Source organism: Mastigoproctus giganteus, chromosome 13 (genome assembly GCF_048544385.1).
Source record: "Mastigoproctus giganteus isolate SK-2022 chromosome 13, ASM4854438v1, whole genome shotgun sequence".
Lineage (NCBI taxonomy): Eukaryota > Metazoa > Arthropoda > Arachnida > Uropygi > Thelyphonidae > Mastigoproctus > Mastigoproctus giganteus.
In genome coordinates, this window is record NC_143587.1 from 92,905,644 (window position 1) to 92,930,152 (window position 24,509).

At 37.2% G+C, this 24,509-nt stretch overlaps 1 protein-coding gene across 1 annotated transcript in view; it reads right to left on the reverse strand.

Moving 5' to 3' along the window:
- Raf (serine/threonine kinase raf oncogene) overlaps positions 1-24,509 on the reverse strand; it is a 439,038-nt gene that overhangs the window by 321,099 nt on the left and 93,430 nt on the right. Inside the window, exon 3 of the mRNA XM_090387771.1 lies at positions 10,126-10,334. Within this exon, the coding sequence (XP_090243897.1) occupies positions 10,126-10,334 (209 nt within the window). The remainder of the gene's footprint in view (positions 1-10,125; positions 10,335-24,509) is intronic.

A 24,509-nucleotide genomic window follows, 5' to 3' on the forward strand; every position in this document is an offset into this window, starting at 1 on the left:
TTGCAAAACGATGACCCCCTCCCCCAAGCCTCATTTTCAGTTTAGGGACAAGACTGAAGTTCGACATTGCAAGGTTGGGGGAGCAGAGAAGCTGCTGAACTGCCACCCTTCCATATTTCAGGTCATCTTCGTCTCACACAAACATGTAAAAATCTTAATGTAGTAAGCAGCAGTAATACTTCCCCCCCCCCCCAGTCACAAATTCATGGTGGACTATGCCTTCATTGTTGGAAAAAACAATCAGCATGACTTTGACATTGGATTTGCTGCCTGAGATTTCTTGGGGCTTGGGGGAATTTTTGTGTACCATTTGGATGATTAACTTTGTCTCGGGGTCGTAGGCTAACACCCAACTCCAGTGACCCATTTTTCTTAGGAAGCTCAGATCCTGCATAGAATTTCTGAACAAATCACCTGTGATGGCTTTCTTGCAGTCCACTTGATCATCTGTTCATGGAACAAACTTTGCGCACACACACACACACACACACACACACACACACACACACACACACACACACACACACACACACACACACACACACACACACACACACACAGGATGCATCCCTAAATCTTACATCAGGATTGTGTATATCAAGCCTACAGGAAGTCCAATTTCATGAGCAATCTCAACAACAACCTATCATTTTGTACAAGTTCCTTCACTTTTGTGACTTTTCGTTATTTCTTGATATCAAACTGCGTCCACTGCAGGGTTCATCTTCCAGTGCTTCCCATCCATTTTTAAATGATTAAATCACTCATGAACTGCTGTTTTTTCAAAGCATCATCTCCATAAACTTTTTGTCATGCTTGCAGTGTCTCCGTAGCACTTTTCCCAAGTTTAAAGAAGAACCTGATGTTACCATGCTCTTCAAACTGCAACATTCCGCAATCAACCAACTGTGACATAAGTGAAGTGGTTGAGCCAGTTCCCATTTGGCATGTGTGTGTGCACCAAGGTCAACATCAACACCCCATGAAATTTTATGGTTGTAGTGTAAACAGTTAAATACCAGTGTGCAATTTTGGGAACTTTCTGAATGATTGTATATTTATTGTAATGTCCTCTTCATTTTCAATTTTCTGTCCAATCCAAATTGGTATTTAATGGCAAACCAAATAGTTCCTCAACTGTCAAAAAGTAATAATAGTCTGGATTGTTATGAAACTAACCTAGAGCTAATGCACAGTTCATGTATTATCTTTAGTTATGTGCATTGCAATTAAAATTTTCAAAGAATTTATTAGAGTTCAAACTGTACTGAGAATAATTCTGCTAATGGAAAGTTAAATCTAAAACAATTATACAGAAAGTTACTGTGCATTCACTTTGTAGAAAAGGCTGCTACGAGGTAGGAAAAATCTCCCCTGCACTACCAGTGAAGAATAAAACAAGCAGACGTTCTTTTTTGTTATTATACTGTTAGAGATAAAATTAAAATGATGTGAAAAACTGAAAATAGAAGGTCACTGTTTGCTGCAATTTGCATGCATTCTAGTCCTCCGTGTGCCATATAATCAGGCCAATAATAATAAACAAGACCAACCTGTGAGTTGCAGAATAATTTTTTTTTGTTTATTTTTGCTATCAGAGTTCACATCTGTTTTATATACCTTCTGTGATAATCAAAATTATTATATTATTATGAAATTATATTTCATTATTACAGCATAAAGCTGACTACTAAGTTATTTTACATATCTTTTTCCATTACTAATTTTGACTCAAAATTTCAACACAAACAATGTTTTTTTTTGGGGGGGGGGAACCATAAAATAGCATCTCTTTGATATGGAATCCAAGCCTGCTCCACATGGCAGCGAAAGTAAACAATTTATAATCACTGTGTTATCAACAGGCTAGTTAAGTTTGCCAATGCAGCTATTTAAATATTTAAGCAACAGAAAACAAATCTGCAAAGTAAATCAAAAATAAAAGACCCTACACTGTGAAAAACTATTCCTTTTCTTTTGGTTTTTTAAAGTCTTTAATTATAAATATAATGCCTTGCTGTTTGAAATAAATTTCTAACAGAATAACCTGTTTTTTGCATGGAAATCCTTCCCATATTCAGAGCATTTTCCCTTGCAAATATGGATCTCATACATTTCAAAATGTTGCAACTAATACAGCATATAACTAATAAAACAATGATGAGGCAACTAATAATTTAGTACCAATAACAGGGTAGAAAAAATTAAGCTAATGTCATAAAAACAGTATATGCTTTTACACTAAATGTCAAAAGTAATTCAAAATTCAGTAATAATTACAGAACAGAATTTAAAGCAAAAGTCAAAAAGATAACATAATATTTTCACTAATTTATCTTTTTATTAACTCTTTAGGTACTAAGTTACTTTCAAAGCTACTAACAACATGGCCTGAGTTATTTTTGAAAAAAATTTTACTTTTCTGAAACATAAAAGATAAAAAAAAAAAAACACTACAAAAATTCTTTTAACTTCAGAGCAATAAATTACAGTCAAAATTTTGTAGTGTGGTACAATCTAAAGCATGTATTAACACACAATCCCGCATCCATTCAAAACACATATGCTTTTATTCTCTTCTTCGCTTTTGCCTCCCCCTTTGATGTGTGTACAAACACTGCTGTACTCTTAGAGGGTTACGCTTAAGTTTCTTCCACAACTTCTTCCTTTTCTGAAAGTATGGCAATCTTTTAAAAGTTGTTGTATTACAGATAGTTGAAAATTTGTGACAGGAATTTTTTTTACTAGTGTGTGCTTTGATAACAAGCATGAGAATTCAGTAAACACATATCTACAAAATGTAAAAAACATTTTCTTGTACACTTTACAGTTTTGTGCACAAGCTTTACAGAACTCAGCATCATATCAGATCTGTCCAGGGAACTCACGTTTTTGTTATGTGCATTTACACATTCTGGCTTCATTATTTTTTCTTTTGTTTTCTTTTTTACTTTGCCAGTGTAGTGCCAGTGATCTTGTCTGCCTGAAGTGCTGTTAGCATTCTAACTTCCCTTCTGTCCATCATACAGAACAAATGTGGTGTACCATTAAGTCATTTCTTCCTTAAAATTGAAAGGTTGCATTCCATTGCTTTCAGGATGAACAGTATAATGAGAATTGGTTTTCTTTTTGTGCAGTTCCTTAGAAAGAAATAGACTTGGTATACCAGCTGTTTGTATACAGACCTTTACCTAGATATGGCTGAAGTAAAAGCAATACAATGGTCAGCTATTAGGTCAAGGATATATATGAAGCCTTACATTATATAAAACAAACTGTTTTACACCAAATCTATCATTTTATGCAAGTGTTTTATGGCAAAGCAGTCCTTTTAAGGACTCTTTTTATTCAAATGAATAAAAAGAAACCTGAAATTTTTTTTATTAAAATATGCATAAAATATCCAGCATGGATCTCACAGCTTGTGCATATAAATGCCTTTTTCCTGTTTCCCATTATAACAAAAAGCATAACATTCAAGGTGTGGCTATTAAATAAGAAGACTGTACACACAGCCAATACAGAACAAGCACCACCTAAGAAACAAAAGTACAGCAGTTGACCTCAAACCTTTCCCTAGTTGTTTGCCAAGTCACGTTCCAACACGCTCATTCGCTTTACAGTGAGACAAGTTTTTGATTACCATGTGTTTCTGAGTTTGTGGGACGAACGACAGACAAAAGAATCAAAATACAAACCAACCTCAAATTTTTAACAAAACTAAAGAAAACACCAGCTGAAAGTTATGAGTTATTACACAAAGTTTATGGGGAAGATATGTTAAAAGCTCACATGTTTGATTGGCATAAAATATTTTTAGAAGGAAGAGAAAATGCGGAAGACAACGAACAACCAGGCTGCCCGGTATCCAAGAAAACTGACAAAAATGTGAACCAGGTAAGGATACTGGTTAAAAGTAATCATCATTTAAGCATTACAATGGTTGCATCAAAAATCAATATGGACAAAGAAACAATTATATAAATTTTAACTGAAAATTTAGGCACAAGAAAAGAGTGTGCCAAGATGGTGCCAAAAATTTTGAATGAAGAGCAAAGACTGAAGACCCAAGTTTGTAAAGATGTTTGGACAAAAAATTGACGATCCAAACTTTTGATGAAAGTTAGCTGTTCCAATACAACCCAAAAAACTAAAAGACAGTCAGTGCAATGGAAGACAAAACAATCCCCCAGACCAAAAAAGCCAAATGTCAAACAAATATGAAAACCATGCTTCTTGTTTTCTTCAATATTAAAGGAATTATTATGGCTGAATACGTCTCACCAAATCAGACTGTCAGTCAAACATACTACACTGACGTTCTGACAAGGCTGTGTGAAAAAATTCAAAGGAAGAGACTTGAACTGCGGAAGGTTGGTTGGATGCTCCATCTAGACAATGTTCCAGTGCACAAAAAGTGCTCTCTGTTTGCCAGTATCTGGCAAAAAAAAAAAAAAAAAAAAAAAAAGTGTGTGAATGTTCACCCTACTTGCCAGACCTAGTCCTTTGTGACTTTTTTCGCTTCCCTAAACTAAAAAGCATACGATTTATTTGAAATCCAACAGATGACAGCACTGTCCTGTAAAGTTTTAATAGCTCAACTATCTGTGATCACAGTTGAATTTATGGCTTGTGTATAGTCAAATATAGGCTATTAGTGACAAATACAGTGTCTGATTACAACAGCACAGTACTTGAAGGATTAAAAGAAACAAGTCTACACTAAAAAAAATTTCTGCATCTTATTGAATAGTTCACTTATTTTTTTTAAATAATACTGGATTAATCTATTTCCTTATCTATCTATACATTACAAAAATTTTTCCTCCTAGCGATATTTATTCGAGCCAATGGGAGAAGAGGGCGAGGCAATTACATCACTACAAATGCAATTAATTATTGACAACTACCTCCATAACGTTCACCAACCTCGTATATGTGATTCACTGTCTAACGTTTGATGTTCCATTGTAACATTTTTTTGTATATTAATGAATATTCTATATTTGTAAACACTGTGGTTTAGCATTTTGTAAATATTTTAGTCCTGCTGTTTCGGATGCAACAATATTCCTCATGTATTATGGAACCCGAAGCAAAAGGCCTTTTCCTAAGTGATCTATGTAAATACAGGTAAATAATTACATAGTGATATTGGCTGAAGTCCAGTATAGTATACACTGGCAGGTAATTTGATGAAAGTGATAATTGACTGATGAAGGCACCTCCCTTTTTTGATTGTTTTGGGTTGTCGAGGAAGATTGTTGTTGTTGTTTGGTTTTTAGGAGCATTAGCAACTAAGGCCATATTGCTCCGGGATATGCGGTGGTCATTCCCTGACCTTTCCGCATCCTCCGTATTTAGTGGTGACGGGCTCGAACCCCGGTCTAATCAAGAAGCTTGTGCTACGCACTGCTGCTCCTTCCCACCTGGCTACAGAGGCGCCTAATCGAGGAAGAGGGGCTTAGCTTAGGTAGGGTGTTTATCCCCTCCATCCCAATGCTTTAAAATGGGAAAACGAGTTCCCGATTAAAAACAGCGGCAAATGTGGGGGATAAACACCCTAGGCATATCAACCTAGGAGGGCAGTGGGCGGGAAAAACAGTGGCATCTGCTGATCATTGCTTTGTTCCTGTCCATTTGTTGAAATATGGAAGTCACAACTTGTCAATCACTGCTTTTCCACTGTTTTGCTTGCTGCCATGTTGGAGGGTGTACACCGTTCTGGAATTTTACCGTGATATTTATTCAACCTTGAGAATGCCACGCACTACAAATGCACAGGTAAATAATTATATAGATCATTTCCTGATTAGATATCAACCAGTGCATTTCGACAGGTGTCTTTTATGTAGAAAAGCATGTGCAGGGATGAGCAAGCAGGGGGCCAAGCCCCCCTAGTTACTATTATAAAATTTTTACATCACACAGTGAAGAGGAGGGACACATTTCAAAATCAACTATGATGGTACTCACAATACCATTTATGAAATAAGTTTTATAAACAGTGGCAAAATTACCAAACTACCAGGTCTGCCACTGTGGGTGGGTCACTTGATAGCTCGTTAGTAGGGTCATTTGAAATCATATGGAGGCTATTTAGAAATCTTGTGGAAGTTGGTGGGGGGTAATTTTATAGTTTCATGTATGTATAATAAAAGAAATCTCACTTCATATAATTATTTTGCTCTATCATTCTTTGTCATGCAAGAAACCCTTACAACTATTAAGACCAAACAGATTTGTGCCGCAATAGGATGCTGCTCTTTTGGCATTTATAATAAGAGTTCACTGTACCAGACCCTTGTCAAAAGTTAGATCAATCATTTTAGATATAGACCACTGCAATTGTAAAATAAAGAATGCATCTGACTTGATCTTAGATGCCAGAATGGACTTTTCTGGTATCCCTAGCAATGTGCTGTCCATGATTTGTCAAGCCTGGATATTCAACTGCAAGTTACTATACAGTCACATAGAATCATCTGCCACCCTCTCTGGTCTTCAGGGTTTGTAAGAAATAATAATTCTGACTTGAAAGACTAGCCAGAATGCTTCTAAACTCAACTGTATAACCAGGTGTCTGTCTTTTAAAACACCTGTAATAACAATTATATTAATTGTTATTACAGGTGTATAACAAACAATAATAACAATTTCATAACACAGCAGGCTCTGTTAGTCTCTCAGGCCAAAAGCATCTGTTTCTTACAAATCATCAAGGTCAGAGAGGGTGGTACTAATTTTGGGTATCCACCACTAGAGTGTATTTGGCAGTAGCCTACAATTTGAGCAAGATATATGAATCCTCCAATGTGATTTGGAATTCACACTCAAGTGCAAACAAACTGCATTAGTGAGAATCATAATCAATCCACACAATCTTGAGTTTTTGGTATTTTAAAAACAAAAGGAACCATAATGGACGAAGGTAAAGAAAGCCAACATGAGAACCACGGCAAACGTCGCGAATACTTACCAGACAAAATCCTGTTACTGCAGTTTCTCCTTGCATTCTTCGTAAACAGATGGTGTGTGCTATTGGTAGTGGCAGTAGAAGTTGATAACGATGTACTGATTAGTTTTTTTCTCACTATTAAAAGCAGATTATCGGAGTTTGTGAGTGTAACGCCTTCGCGGCTGAAATTTACTTATGGGTACACCCTCAAGACTGCCTCAGTCTTAGGGTTTTTATCCCCTCTTCCGCTGACATAGCTGAGTGGTTAGGAGCGTCAGTGCAGTAGCATGTGCTCTTTGAGTGGGCAGGGGTTCAAGCCCGTGACTGCTAAATACGATTAATGTTTGTGTTGATGATTTACCTGACCTGGTGGTCATGCCAGAGTATAAACAAGAACATTTTGAAAACGATTTCTACAGACAGTGCATGTTATCGGTAGTGGCAATAGAAGTCATTTTCCTATTTTAAAACAGCAGGGGATAAACACCCTAAGACTGATTAAGTCTCTGGACGGTGTACTCATAAGTAAATTTCGGCCCACTCATGAACTCCAATAATCTGCTTTTAATAACGAGAAAAAACTAATCAATACATCGTTATCGACTTCTATTGCCACTACCAATAACACACACCATCTGTTTACTGAGAATGCAGAAAGAAACTGCGGTGGCGGGAAATGAGTTTTCTGGTAAGTTTTCTTGAAGTTTGCCGTGGTTCTCGTGTTGGCTTTCTTTACCTTAGCCCCATAACGTTATAAGAAATAATTTTATAAAAGGATCTGGGGAAGATATCTGCTTAAGGGTAAGGCACTGTTTCGATACAACTCATATTGCGAACTCCTCCATAAGTTGCTTTACCCTTAATTTTCAAATAGGTGACACTTCCAAAATAGAGATGTATACTGTTTTTCACCCCTTACACTCTGAGGTGTCTACTCATCTGCTGATGACAGGAACAATCATTCCCAAAATGGTTCTATCTGGGGGGCAATGGCACTCCACTTGAATAAATAATAATATACAATATACTTTTCAATTTGAGAAGTGATACTCATTCAAAGTAGTAGTAGTGGCATGTGATGCAAGAAAGCAAGTGTATGAGCTTATGCAGCATCAGCCAAAAAAAAAAAAAAAAAAAATCACACCATTCCCTCCAAATGCCTGTCCAGTTCCTCCTTAAATTTATTTAACCTGTCAACTTCCACAATGACAGATGGAAGTTTGTTCCAGCAATTAACCGCCCGCTGGCTAAAGGCAAATTTCCGCACATCTATTCTACATCTGTCTTTTCTTAATTTGAATTTATGCCCCCTTAGGTTCATAATCTGAACAAGTGGAAGGATCCCATCAGAATTCAGCGTACTCAACCCATTCAAGGCTTTATACACCTCAATCAGATCACCGCGCAAGTGTCTAGTCTCCAGCCACTGCAATTTGCAGAACTTAAGCCTCTCTTGGTAAGAGAATCCCTTCATTCCCCTCACCAATCGTGTTGCTCTTCTCTGTACACGCTCAAGCAAATCTACATCCTTCTTAAAATGAGGCCTCCAGACCTGTACGCAGTACTCAAGGTGTGGCCTGACCATTGCCTTATACAGAGGGACAATCACCTCCTTTTCCCTGCTAGCAAAATTCCTATATATCATTGACAAAACCCCATGACCCACCCTAGCAGCCTGTCTGCATTGCTCAGAAAACTTCATATCTGACTGCACAATTACTCCCAGGTCTTTTTCATTTTCTACCACCTTAAGTGTAGTACCACACAGTTGGTACGTTACTCTGGGGTTACTTCTACCCATATGCAGTACTTTGCATTTGTCAAGGTTAAACTTCAGTTGCCACTTCTTAGCCCATCTGCCCAAATTATCTAGATCCTGTTGCAGTAGCACACTGCCATTACTGTCATTAACAACCCTGCCAACCTTTGTATCATCTGCAAACTTCGACATTAAACCTGATATACCTTCATCAATATCATTGATAAATATACAAAACAACAGTGGACCTAACACCGAACCCTGTAGGACTCCACTAATAACATCAGTCCACGAAGAGCAGCACCCATTGATTACCATCCTCTGTCTTCTCCCACTTCACCATCCTTTTATCCATTGTAGCAACTTACCCTTAATACCATTCTGCTCCAATTTGTACAATAGTCTTCCATGCGCAACAGTGTCAAAAGCTTTTCTGAAATCCAAATATATGATATCAAAATTATTTTTTTCATCCAGTTACTTTGTAACCACATCATAATATCCTATCAAATTTGTCAGACAAGACTTTCCCTTAACAAACCCATACTGTGTCTGAATTATTGCTGCAGTTTTGTCCAGATGATCCTGCAATGCATCTTTAACCAGTGACTCCATTATTATTTTACCCGGAACAGAAGTTAAACTAACTGATCTGTAATTACTCATGTCACCCTTCGATCCCCCTTTGGGAATTGGGGATACATTTGCTCATCTCCAGTCCGTGGGAACCTCCCCTGAGTCCAAGGATGCTCTCATAATTAAGTATAAGAGTAAGGCAACTTATGAAGAAGTTCACAATATGAAATGTACTGAAATGATGATTCTAAGCATTCTTAAGTTTGCTTCAAACAATTTTAGCCATGTATCGAAATAATGCTAATTTACTAACTTGCATGATAGCTAATGTTAGTGAGGTAATGTCAGTGGAACAAGGGGCATTATTTGGATCTACAAGTCAGCTTTATTATTATTATTGGCATTATTAATTAAAAACTTTTCACACAAATACAGCTTGCCTTCTTTGAACCACAACTGTAAATAATTAGGAAAAAAAAAATTCAGTAGAAGATAACACACTGCTGTTTGTTTGTTTTTTTTATTTTTAGGAGCATTAGCAACTAAGGCCATATTGCTCCAGGATATGCGGTGGTCATTCCCTGACCTTTCCGCATCCTCCGTATTTGGTGATGACGGGCTCGAACCCCGGTCTAATCAAGAAGCGCGTGCTACGCACTGCTGCTCCTTTCCACCTGGCTACGGAGGAGCCTCAACACACTGCAATTAATGTTTAGCAGATCTATTTTCTCATGTTAAATAAAGCCTCAAGGTAGACATTTTGTTTTAAAAAACAGATATTTACTATTAATTATAGAAACTTATTAAATATTACACAAAGAATTTTTTAAACCTACCTATACCACTCGATAAACTTGCTTGACTGTTATTTAGTGTCAAGTGGGGACGAGGTAGAAACGTATCAGTAAATATCCGACCTTCAAATTCAGGATCACAGTAGTCGGGGGAATCTCTCCCATCATTTGCATTTCCTATTTGTTCTAACAGTTTTTGTTCCTGAATCTGGAATTCGTTTAGCTTACTTGTCAAATCTTCATATTCCTTGAGAAGAGAAAAGTGGAATTCACCAATGAAGAAAATTAAATTTTTATAAAACTGAAATTTTGTTTCACCTACAGAACATTTAAATTATATATTATAGTAGCTATTTTCAGCAATTATACAAAATGGAATAAAGAGTGATCAAGTGTAAGGTGGAGGTGTCAATAATAATCCAAATTAGATTTGAAAAACCTAATTGACAGTTGTAAAGCCAAAAAAATATGACTTTTATTCTGGACACTGGTCTTCAACCCATGACAGGTTCACTTCCTAAATTTAGTACAGGCAGTCCCTAATTTACATAAACTCAAGTTTACATATGTTTTGATGTGGAAACAATTCAAGTTGTGTGTGTAGTGGTTGGAGGCAGCACATGCATAAAGTGGTATTCCCTCCAATGCATGTTTGCAATACCCATCATTCAGTCCATAGTATTTCTTTGTAAGATTGCATTGTGTTGTTTTGCTTTGTTTGCATTGTGTACATAAAAATTTCCTAAAATACTTCTTAAATATTCATTTGCTGATGGCAACCATATCTAGCAAATCTTCAGCAAAATTAATGGATGTTAGCTCATTTAAAAAGCACCAACACCTTTCCTCTTTATAGTAATGCTGCATGAAAATTTTTTATACTTTTGTATTCGTTATTTTTAATTCATGCTTGAATTGAACTTTACGTACATTTTAAAATATGCATGTATCTCATACAGAAATAAATACATATGTAAACATTTACAGATTTCTTAATATGTGCATTTAGTAATAGTACTGGCAAATGATGCAAGGAAGCAGCAAACTTGCCATCAGCAAAAAAAAAAAAAAAAAAAAAACCCTTCCCACATCACCTCTAATAATTTTTCTAATACTTCCTCAAATTTATTCCAACTATCCGATTACACGACACCAGATGGAAGTTTGTTCTAACAATCAGTCATTTCTCTCTGGCTGAAAGCAAATTTCTTCATATTTATCCTGCAACCATCATTCCTCAATTTAAATTTTTATATCCTTTTACATGTTGTCTGAGCTAGAATAAGGAAATCAACATTTAGCTTACTCAATCAAAGCCTTAAACACTTCAATTAGATCCCCCCCCCCTTGCAGGTGCCTATTTTCCAGACACTGCAATTCACAGAACTAAACTCTTTCTTAGTAAGAGTATCTTTTTGTTACCCTCACTAATCTAGGCAAGCTTCTTCACACCCATTCAAATAGTTCAACACCCTTCTTGAAATGAGGCTTCCAGACCTGTATGCAGTACTCAAGATGTGGCCTAACCACTGCCTTACACAATGGGATAATCTTCTTATCCCTATTAGCAAAATTCCTGTATATCACTAATAAATTCCCATGAGCTATCCTAACAGTCTGTCTGCACTGATCAAAGAACTCTCACTTTTTCCAATAATTTATCCATGCCTTCCTTAAATTTATTCAACTACCCATCTCCACAATATGAGGGGTAAGTTTATTCCCATAACTGGTTACCCTGGCTGAATGCAAATTTCTGCATATCTACTGTTCAAAATTCATTTTCCAATTTAACTTTATGCCCTCTTGTGTATTTCATTTGAGAAAGGGTAAAAATGTTATTAACATTTAATTAACCCTTTTAAAGCCTTACACACTTATATTAGGTCAGCATACAGATTCCTAGTTTCTAGACTCCAGTCTTTAATAGAAATCCCACTGGAATTCATAGAACTCCAGTGGGAGAAGACAGAGGGTAGTAATCAATGGGTGCAGCTCTTCGTGGACTAATGTTATTAGTGAAGTCCCACGGGGTTCGGTGTTAGGTCCACTGTTTTGTATATTTATCAATGATATTGATGAAGGTATATCAGGCTTAATGTTGAAGTTTGCAGATGATACACAGGTTGGCAGGGTTGTTAATGACAGTAATGGCAGTGTGCTACTGCAACAGGATCTAGATAATTTGGGCAGATGGGCTAAGAAGTGGCAACTGAAGTTTAACCTTGACAAATGCAAAGTACTGCATATGGGTAGAAGTAACCCCAGAGAAATGTACCAACTATGGGGTACTACACTTAAGGTGGTAGAAAATGAAAAAGACCTGGGAGTAATTGTGCAGTCAGATATGAAGTTTTCTGAGCAATGCAGACAGGCTGCCAGGGCAGGTCATGGGGTTTTGTCAATGATATATAGGAATTTTGCTAGCAAGGAAAAGGAGGTGATTATCCCTCTGTGTAAGGCAATGGTCAGGCCACGCCTTGAGTACTGCGAACAGGTCTGGAGGCCTCATTTTAGGAAGGATGTAGATTTACTTGAGCGTGTACAGAGAAGGGCAACAAGATTGGTGAGGGGAATGAAGGGATCCTCTTACCAAGAGAGGCTTAAGTTCTGCAAATTGCAGTGGCTGGAGACTAGGCACATGCGCGGTGATCTGATTGAGGTGTATAAGGCCTTGAATGGGTTGAGCACGCTGGATTCTGATGGGATCCTTCCACTTGTTCAGATTACGAACCTAAGGGGGAATAAATTCAAATTAACAAAAGACAGATGTAGAATAGATGTGCGGAAATTTGCCTTTAGCCAGCAGGTGGTTAATTGCTGGAACAAACTTCCATCTGTCGTTGTGGAAGTTGACAGGTTAAATAAATTTAAGGAGGAACTGGACAGGCATTTAGAGGAAACGGTGTGGTTTTTTTTTTTTTTTTTGGCTGATGCTGCATAAGCTCATACACTTGCTTTCTCGCATCACAAGCCACTGCCACTACTACTTTTCTGGTAAGAAATCATTTGTGCCCCAACTAATCTGTTTGCTCTTCTCTGCATCCTTTACAACAGATCTAGATCCTTTTTTAAAATGAAGTTTCCAAACCTGTATGCAGTATTCCAGATGTGGTGGTGGAATGGAAGTTTAATGGCACAAAGACCATATTATGCCTTTCCTTATATTATACTGTATCTAATTACGTAATTAATGGATTACATTTAAAAATCATAAAATGGTTTAATTCTCTGTAGGTAAAGAAATAATTCCAATAAGTTTTCATTCCCTTCTAAGAGGTAAGGCAGAGTTAATGGTTGTTGCGAGTGTTGGAAGTGCCTATATTCTAATAGAAGAATTGTGACTAAACTGTGAGTGCACAGTTAACTATACACTTTCTTGCAAGTACAACTTCTCAGTTTTGTTTGTAGCAGGAGCGCCAGGGTTTTGCTTCTTCATTTAATCTGAAGGTGTTCATTATTATTTGAGTTTTCCAAAACAGCATGCACTGCTGTTTGCATGTTTTTTGTATGATGACTTTGTAATCAGCATACGGCACATGGAATTGAGTTGGAATGGTGTTGAGAGGATGCTTTGCAGCTCTCATTTCCTGAAATGCCAGAATGACCTATATACAACATAATTCATAGAACCCTATGATTTCATAGTAGTTTATCAACTGAGCTTTGATTTTATTCACAATGGGATAAGAGGGTAGAAATTGGTTTTGTAATGCAGTTATACTGCACTCCTTCCTGGAATTGGTATATATTATAACTCAAGTTAGAAGCAAAGTTGATATATTCTAAGATTAACTAGACTGCATTCAACTGGAAGGGATATAGAGGTTGAAAAGTCAGGAGATATCACTGCTGCTGCAACTGCTGATTCCATCTTTGAGTCATCTGTGTAGATTTGAAAACACTGTGAATTGGAAAATGGGTGGGCATTATCAACCATTCTGAAAATAGCATTAGCATTAGTAGAGGCATTTGATGCAAGAAAGCAAGCTTATGCAGCATCAGCCAAAAAAAAAAAGAAAAAAAAAAAAAAAAGAAAAACCCCACTTCCACTTCACCCCTCTGTTCGTTCAAAATACCTGTCCAGCTGAGCCTTAAACTTATTTAGGCTATCAACCTCCACCACAAGGGATGGAAGTCTGTTCCACCAACCAACCACCCACTGGCTAAAGGCAAATTTCTGCACGTCTATCCTACATCTGTCTTTCCTCAATTTGAATTTATGCCCTCTCAGGTGATTTTTCTGAGCTAGAGGAAGAATCCCATCAGCATTGAGCATGCTTAAACCATTCAAGGCTTTATACACCTCAATCAGATCACCTCGCTGGTGCCTAGTCTCCAGACATTGTAATTTGCAAAACTTAAGCCTTTCTTCCTAAGAGCACCCCTTTGTTCCATTCACTAATCTTGTTGCCCATCTCTGTACTCGTTCCAGCAGCTCTACATCCTTCTTGAAATGAGGCCTCCAGACCTGTATACAGTACTCTAGGTGTGGCCTGACCATTGCCTTATACAATGGAATAATCACCTCCTTATCCCTGCTGGAAAAATTCCTGTATATCATTGACAATACTCCATGAGCTACTCTTGCAGCCCGTCTGCACTGCTCAGAGAACTTCATATCTGCCTGCACAACCACCCCCAAGTCCCTTTCATTCTCTACCACTGTCAGTGTAGTACCACAGAGTTGATACGTTGCTCTGGGGTTGCTGTTTCCCATGTGTAGTACTTTACATTTGTCAATGTTAAACTTCATTTGCCACCTCTCAGCCCATCTGCTCAACCTTTCCAGATCCTGTTGCAGCAGCATAGTGTCAGTAGTGTCCTTGACAACCCTGACAACCTTTGTATCATCTGCAAACTTGGACATTAAGCTTGATATACCATCATCAATATCATTTATAAATACAGAAAACAATAATGGACCCAACACTGAGCCCTGAGGGACTCCACTAATAACATTAGTCCACGATGAGCAGTGTCCATTGATTACTAATGTTATTAGTGGAGTCCCTCAGGGCTCAGTGTTGGGTCCATTATTGTTTTCTGTCAATGTAGTCAGGTGTATGCTGGGACTAGGGAGGGTCAGGTGCATCTGTTTCCTGAAATACATTATCTAGTTTTATAACATATTTCAGGAAACATTAACTCCTACAATCAAATTCCAGTGGGTTTAATTCCATTTGGTTTATGCATACAATGATTTATCAACTGAATGTCAAACTGGTATGGCCGGATTGGATGTATAGGGAGAATCATTCTGATTTTTGTTGCATAGTTGAGTAATAGCATGTTTCTTCTAAAGTGGGATGGAGATTCATTTGCCTCAACATATAGGCTTTGGACTAGAAATATTCTTCAAGCGCCCAGCAATCCTGAAGGCACATGATGGATTATGTTCTTAATGTTCACATTATTTGAATGACAGGATATGGCAAGATCATCAGCATATGGGTGGGTTTCTATAGTAATTGGAATATCTTGAGCCATGGTGTTTAATCTGATTGCAAAGAGTGTAGTACTCGGTATTGATTCCTATGGAATACCTTCATGGGTGTAGGTCTGAAAAATTACATTTTGAAAGTGGACTTGGAATGGTCTATACTGGAGGAAACTCTGGATTAAGAGTAGCATATGATCTTACAAGGCCAAGGGTGTGAAGATCTCAATGAATTCCATACCACCATGTGGTGCCAAAGGCTTTTTCTATGTCCAGAACAACCACAACTAGATTCTGATTCATAATGAATGAATTACAGATGATAGTTTTGGCTTTGACCATAAGGTGAAGTGAGCATCTGTTTTGTTGGAAACCACGCGAGCCATTTATATCCCATTTTTTCTAAGATCTTACCTAAACTTGTAAGAGAAACAGGCTGATGGTTATATGGAAATGAATGACCTTTTCCTGGCTTAGAAATAGCTGTAATAATTAAATGTCTACAGGATGACAGATAAGAATTCTCACAGAATATTCAAATGTAAAGTGTCAGAAGAGAGAACAGAGCTGTTTCATTTTGTTTCTGTGGTATATTCTATCTGTGCTAGCAGTGCCGTGGGATGTTTTATTTAGAGATTCTTTTAAATTGGATATTGTAGAGTTGACTGTAAGGAAGAGAGGGAGCTGGTATTAAAATTTATTTTCTACTCTTCTGCTTCGATCAGCTGGAAAGATGAATCATAGAAGTAATTGTAGACACTGGAAAATGTTTCAGCTCGGGCATTTGTGGTCTCACTGGGGTAGAAGAGGTACTGCCATTCCAATTTAAAATTAGAGAGGGAGTCAGCAGGTATTTTCCATTAAGTTGTTAGATTTTCTTCCATATCAGTCTGATGTCTATTTCTTTTTTGATGGTGGAAGTGAATTTTATCCAAGAGTCTTTTTTTGCCTTGAAACTAATTTGTAGAGCCCTATCTTCAAATGTTTTTGTAATTTATGAAGTTTATGGTGGCAAGTTATGTGAAACAAGTTCCAAGCTTTGTTCTTTTTTGCATTTAGTGTAATTGTAATCATTATTGAATTAATGGTTAGTGGATCTTCATGTGCCACGAGGAGTGTGGTATAGCGGTGAGAGCTTTGGCTAATATCTGGCTTCTGATATGTTCTGTAGCATTATCAATGCGATGAAAGCAGATAATCTGTTCATCAAAGGTGATAACAGAAGAATGTTTACTCTAATCTGCCTTGGAGAATTTCTGTTATTTGATTCTTTAGTTGTGATGAGACTGTTGTTTGGAGTATGCATAATTGAAAAAATTATTACCGTTATATGGGTCATTAAGTACTAACCACTCTATGTATGGAAATAGAGAGGGGAAAACATATGAAAAGATCTATGGATGAATGGTTCCTGTGGGAAAAATGCATATAGGTGTGTAAACCGGTATCCTCTATCTGCAAGGAATGATGCCCATTAAAATCTCCCAATAAATAGAAAGGGAGGAGGTTAAGAGCAAACTCTGCATTCTGATGGGATTATATGAGAGCTTGAAGAAAGGGTTGATACCCTAGCTCAGCCCATGCTCCAGCATCAGACAACACAAAGACATCCTTTGCAGCAGAGATCCTTGGTCCCACAGGAAGTAGCTATACTTGGTGACTCAATTGCCAGGAAAGTTGGAAACGTAAGTGTGCAAAACAGGACAGATGGAATAGGACCAAGGTATGTCTGCCAGGGACTAAAGTAGATGACAGAGTAGAAGGATGGCAGGGTTTATAGGCCTAATGACTGTGATGAGTATAATGAACGCCTGTAAACACATGTAGAGTGGCTGGAAAACCAATGCCCTTATAATGGGGGACTAACTTTCCAGATATTGACTGGATCTTGTGAGTTGGTCACTCACTTGTGACTACAAGGAGATCTGACTGAAGTGTTTAAGGCCTTTGATGGATTAATTAAGCTTAATGCTCATTAAGCCCTTTCACCTGCTCAGATTATACAAGAACTGGCATAAATTCAAATTGAGAAAGGATGATTGCAGAGGTCAGATGTGTGGAAATTTGCCTTCAGCCAGAGGATGGTTGATTTTTCGAACCAACTCCAATTGGCATTGTAGAGGTTGGTAGTCTAAATAAATTCAAGAAAGAACTAGATAAACCGTTAGAGGGGTTGAACAGATGAAATGGGAAGTGTTGGCTTTTTTTGGCTAATACTATATAAGCTTGCTTTCATGTATCATTTGCTACTACTACTACTACTATTATTAATAGTTAATATAATACCACAAAAAGAATTTAAATCAATAGATCAAATGGGCAGGATCTTATAGCATAGTCAGCAAGGAAAACAGAATTAAATTAGCCAAATATGTCAAAGACCGATACCTGTTATGAACTGATGATAATGATATATTATTATTTATGAAAAGTGAAAAACAACTGAACTACCATATATCACTCCATTTAGAGAACATGAAAAAGAAAGCAAACTTATATAGAATCAGCCAAAAAAAAATCTAATTTCACCCATCCAATTGCTCCAAATGTTTGTCTAGTTCTGCCTTGAAATTTAAGCTATCATCTTCTATAACGACAGATGGAAATTTGTTCCAGCAATCAACCACATGCTGGCTAAAGGCAAACTTTCACACATCTATCCTACAAATGTCTTTCCTCAATTTCAATTTATGCCCTCTCAGCAATTATTCTGAGCAAGAGGAAGAATCCGATCAACATTGAGCATGCTCAAACCATTCAAGGCTTTATATACCTCAATCAGATCACCTTGCAGGTTCCTAGTCTCCAGAAGCTACAATTTGCAGAACTTAAGCCTTTCTTGGTAACAGCAACCCTTGTTACACTCACCAATCTTGGTGCCCTTCTCTGTACTCAATCCAGCAGCACCACATCATTCCTAAAATGAGGCCTCCAGACCTGTATACAGTACTCAAGATGTGGCTTGACCATTGCTTTATACAAGGGGGATAATCACCTCCTTATCCCTGCTAGAAAAATTCCTGTATATCATTAACAAGACACCATGAGCTACTCTTGCAGACCACCTACACTGCTCAGAAAACTTCATATCTGCCTGTGCAATTACCCCCAGGTCCTTTTCATTCTCTACCACTGTCAGTGTAGTACCCATTCGGATGGAGGAGAGAGCAGACAAGAACTATGGATCAGTTCAGAAAATATCTTTGATTCATTCAGGCTGTCCCATCATGAAAAACAGAACAGAGATAGGTTGGTTTGTTTAGGGATTTATTAGATGCATCGGCAACTATGGCCATAGTGTGCCACAGAGATAAGAATGTAATGCATAACATCACATTCCTGTACTTGCTAGTTAGCTCCTGTGAAACGACGAGTAATTGATATGGTGGCGATCAGGGAATGTTCGTATCAATTATAAGGCGGGGAATGGTAGATGGGAATCACGGGCGATCACAGCAATGGCGGGAATTAGGTAGTGGTGATTTGATGTCAGTAAAGTTGGTAGATCATAACCGAGGACTGGGTGTATTCATGAATGGGTGGCACTTACTGTGGGACAGTCGAATGGATGTCAGTGTAGCACCACACAGTTGATACGTTACTATGGGGTTGCTGCTTCCCATATGCAGTACTTTGCATTTGTCAATGTTAAACTTCAGTTGCAACTTCTTAGCTCAGCTGTCCAAATTATCTAGATCCTGTTGCAGTAGCACACTGCCATTACTGTCATTAACAACCCTGCCAACCTTCGTATCATCTGAAAACTTGAACATTAAGCTTGATATACCATCATCAATATCATTAATAAATACAGAAAACAACAATGGACACAACACTGAACCCTGAGGACTCCACTAATAACATTAGTCCACGAAGAGCAGTATTCCCACTCAACCATTCCTTTATCCATAGCAGCAATATTCCATGTGCAACAGTATCAAAAGCCTTTCCAAGATCCAAATATATGATATCAAATTTATTCCCTGCATCCAGTTCGTTTGTGATGCACATCATAGTATCCAATCAAATTGGTCAGACAAGGCTTCCCCTTAATAAAACCATGCTGTGTCCGAGCTATAACTGAAGTCTTGTCTAGATGATCCTGCAGTGCTTCTTTAACCAGTGCCTCCATTAATTTCCCTGGAACAGACTAACACTGTCTTAAACTAACACTGTCTGTAATTACTTGTGTCATCCTTTGATCCTCCTTTGTGAACTGATGTAAATTTGCATATCTCCAGTCCATGAGTACCTCCCCTGAGTCCAAGGAAGCTCTCACAATTATGGCTAAGGGTTTGCTTACTTCCTTTGCTGCCTCTTTTAATATAACGGGATAGATCCCATCCACCCCAGGTGCCTTTCTTATGTTTACCTTCAACGATTTCTCCTCCACTTTGTTCTCAGTTATTACAAGATTATCTAGCTCACTGTCAGAGTTTAATTCACCTCTGACATTCCCCTCCCTGAATAACTCCTCATGTGTGAATGTCGATGCAAAATATTCATTTAGTTTGTTAGCTACATGAGCAGGATCATCAACAGTTGAATCATCAATATCCAGTGGACAATCTGATTCATCCCCTTCCTTCTAGAGTTTACATAAGTAAAGAACTCTTTGCTGTTTTTCTTTCCATCCTTTGCCAAAGATTTCTCATAATCTGCTAACCTGCTTTGTGACTTGGTTACAGACCAGCTTATATCTATCATAGGCTTTAGTGTCACCCATTAATTTATATGTATCCCATACATTTTTCTTCTCTGCCACATGTCTCATTAGTTCATCTGACATCCATTTAGGCCTAAACCCTGAACAATATTTCTTAGTTGGTATGAAAAGCCTAGTAGCTTCCACGTTTAATACTTTGAATGCTTCCCATTTTGAATTTGCTGTTGGTAACATCATCAGTTGGTCTCACCATATAGAATTTAAATACTGTCTCAGACCTCCATAGTCGCCTTTACGAAAGCAAAAAACTCTTCCCTTTACCCCGATGGTAGTTACCTCTTTGAGTAAATCCCACTTCAGCACACCATGATCACTGACACTTAGTGGTTCCTTTATCAGTAGATTCTTAATGCATGAAGAATCACTGCTGATAATCAAATCAAGAGTATTACTCCCTCTAGTTGAATCCCGAACATGCTGTTGTAGAAAACAATCATCCAATAAATCCACAAAGGCCTTACTAGTGTGTGAGTGACCAACCCACAAATTCCAGTCAATATCTGGGAAATTAAAATCCCCCATTATAAGACTCTCTGATTTCTGGCCCACTCTATTTCCCTGTACAGTTCCTTATTATACTCATCAGAGTCATTAGGCCTATAACACACCCCTAATCTCAATTTTGATTTCCCAGTGCTTATGTCACACCAAACTGACTCAACACTGCACTGTCCAGCCATGTCGACTGGCTGTACTTCCTTGGATTGTGTGTTTTTTAACTAATAGCATAACCCCTCCTTCGTTCCTGTACACACTGTACTCCCCAAATTCCATTTCTGCATTCCTTATATCTGTGTGACACAACGTCTCTGATATGCAAACAATATCTGCCTTTGATGTTTTGACCAACACTTCAAATTCATCAAATTTATTTATCAAACTCCTAACATTGGTGTATACACAAGTATACATGCACCTGTTCCTATTCTTAGCTACCCTAACATAGCCCATTTGTTTACTTGTACTACAATTACTCCCAGCAGTCTCTGAAATCCCTGGCCTCGTTTTCCAGGCTGCTGCTCATTCCAATAGAAGCAGTGCAAAAATCACTTTCACCTCTGCCAGCGGCTACTGTTAATCTATTAGTCAGTGTATCTGCCCAAGCTAGCAGTTTTCCGACTCACCTAACTCTGCCTTGATAGCATCAGCAAATATTCTTGCACCCTTTCTATTTAAGTGTATCCCATCTCTGTAGGAGCAGTCTCTCCTGTTAACAAGCACAGATCAGGCTGAGAAAAATTCTACCCTTTGAGCCTTGCACAATCTCTCCAGGGCCGAATTGATCGACAAGGCTCTCATCATATACTCCCTCCTATTGTGTCTGGGCAGAATTGCAGACACTTTCTAATTCAACCCTAACTCACAGCTTTTTTTCAGCAGTGACCTGTACTTGTTAAGTAATTCTGCCCGTCTCTTACTCTTAATATCATTAGTGCCAACGTGTATAACAATATCACCTTTTGTGCCCTTAAAAGATGATATCTGCTCTACAACGTCATCAACCTTTGTCCCTGGCAGACATACCCTTGTCCTATTCCACCTATCCTTTTTGCACAATATGTTCCCTGCTTATCAATTTACCAAGTTCCCAATTCTCACCAAATATAGTTTCAATGTTCACATCAAGAAAAATTATGGTTGACACAGAGACAAAGCTTAGGAGTGGAATGGTCACTAAGACAGGATAAAGAGTAGAAATAGTACTGCATACATACAGGCTTGGAAAACTCATTTTAGGAAAGACAGATCTGTTGGAAAGAGAAGAGTAACAATTTACAGAACCATGGTCCTTCTTACCAAGAAAGACTGATTTTGCAAACTGCAGTATTTAGAAACTAGGCATCTGTGTATTAACCCAATTGAAGGGCTTTAAAAGGGTTATGTAAGCTACATGCTGATGGCATCTTTACTTTGCATGAGACAAAATGTAAAAGCAGGCATAAATTTAAATTGGAAAAAAGGATGATTGCAGAAATTCATATTTAGCCAAAGAGTAATCAATTGTTGGAATAAACTTCCAACTTAAAGGTTTGGCCAAATTATTGAATGGAATGGGAAAATTATTATTATTATTATTATTTTATTATTTTTTTCCTGGTGGTATATAAGCTTTGATTTCTAGCATCATGTTGCCAATACTAATACTAAATAAAAATAACTGACAGGTTCTCAAATGCACCCCTTATCTGATGTACCCAGAAGAGAGCACTGCTAACAGGCCAAAAAAATCTGTACCTACCATGGATTCCCTAAGTTTATATACACAAGTCTAGAAACTTTGTTTTTTGTCAAACACCAACTGTCTCATAAAACAAATGCTCACACAGATAAACAATAACACACGAGATTCTCAAACAGAAATATATGATTATATTCTGAGTTCTTTAAATGCAATACAGTATTACAATTCTTAGTTTCCACTTCAACAGAGCTAACAAGTATCTAAGTTATGCAAACTTCTTTTTCCAGTAAAGTGCGCAGCTTGAATTCATTGACTACTTTTGATTTTTTCTCAAAAAGTGGTCCACTTTCAGTCTTTTAAAAGAAGCCTTTCCTTTGTTTTTTATTGAACAAGTGTTTGAAGTTAACACACTGATGAAGAGAAGTCAGAATTCACATTTGCTTAAATAAAAAGTGTCCTACCTTAATTCCCACGTGGCTTGACAACATGAATAAATACTGAAAATATCCATGAATTTTATTAAAACCATTTACAATTAGCTTGTTTCATTAGTTGGCCTGAATTTCCTTTTAAAACCATTCCATTTTTTAATTAATTAAGAAGTGTATTCTTGCAAAATGATAATCCTTCAATAATGAGCATTTAACTTCAAACTAACTTAATATCTCCAGAAAACTTTGTGTAAATTAACTGCATAGTGAAGGGTCACAACACCCTTTTCTATACTTTAAAAACATGAAAGAAAAACAAGTGGAAGTAACTAATAGTATCTAAAAAAAAAAAAAAAAAAAAATATATATATATAATCAAGAATAATGATATAGAGAAGCTATGTGATATGGGGGGGGGGGGATTAAGTTTGAAATTAGATAGGTCTGAATTACAACAACATAACTTATGGATCAGGGACACTGCTATAGTAAAACGTACCCTACAGCCATAATGTGTATATATGTATATAAAAAATATTTTAAGTATAAAATATTGTAGGTAGAATGTGTTAAGGAGCTTTATGTATAGAATTAAAACTAATGAATATACCGTATACCCTGGGAGCGATATATGTTATGAAAGAAGGGGGGGAATGAACCGGAAATCGACCAAGGTGAAAATAACATTGCAGTCTCTTTCATAATTTTTGTGTCATCATCAGAGGTCATCCACCGAAATCATGAAAAAGATGCTCTTACTTCTGTTTCCAACATGTTCTGTATGCATAGAATCACGTGTGAAATAGCCACGTGGTATTTTACAAATTTAGATTTTAAATATGGTTTGTGCAAAAATTAAGTTAATGTGCTAATAAAAGTGGTTATAAGTGATGCATCACTTATAACCACTTTTAATTATTAATATTAATATATTATAATATTTATATAAATAAGCAGAAATATATGCATTTAACATTTTTATGCTAACAGTTTCATAGTTATATTTTATTTACTTTTTTTTTTCAGCAGGATTAATGTTTTATTATTTTTTGAAAATAAAATAGTAACCTTTGCAATATTTAAATTTTTCATTAAAAAATACACTTGGGGCACTCCATTAATAACATTAGTCCACAAAAAGCAGTGTCCATAGATAACCACTCTCTGTCTACTTCTCCCACTCAAACATCCCTTTATTCATAGCAGTTACTTGTCCTTAATGCTACAGTGCCCCAATTTGTATAACAGTCTGATGTGCAGCAGTATTAAAAGTTTTTCTGAAATCTAAGTATAAAACAAAATTATCCGTTATCCGTACCGATCAAATTGGTCCGACAAGATCATCCCTTAACAAATCATGCTGCGACTGCAGTACAACTGCACTCCTGTCTAGATGGTCTTGCATTACTTCTTTAACCAGTGACTCCATTATTTTCCCTAATTAACATGTCTGAAATTAGTCAAATTAATCTTTGTCCCACCTTTGTGAACTAGGAATATATTTGCACATATTCAGGCCACAGGGACTCCCCCTGAATCTAAGGATGCTCTCATAATTATGGCTAAAAGTTTGAATGCATACTTCAGGGCTAACTACTGCCACAATATAAAGGTGGTTCTCACTGGCATCGATCAGTATTAGC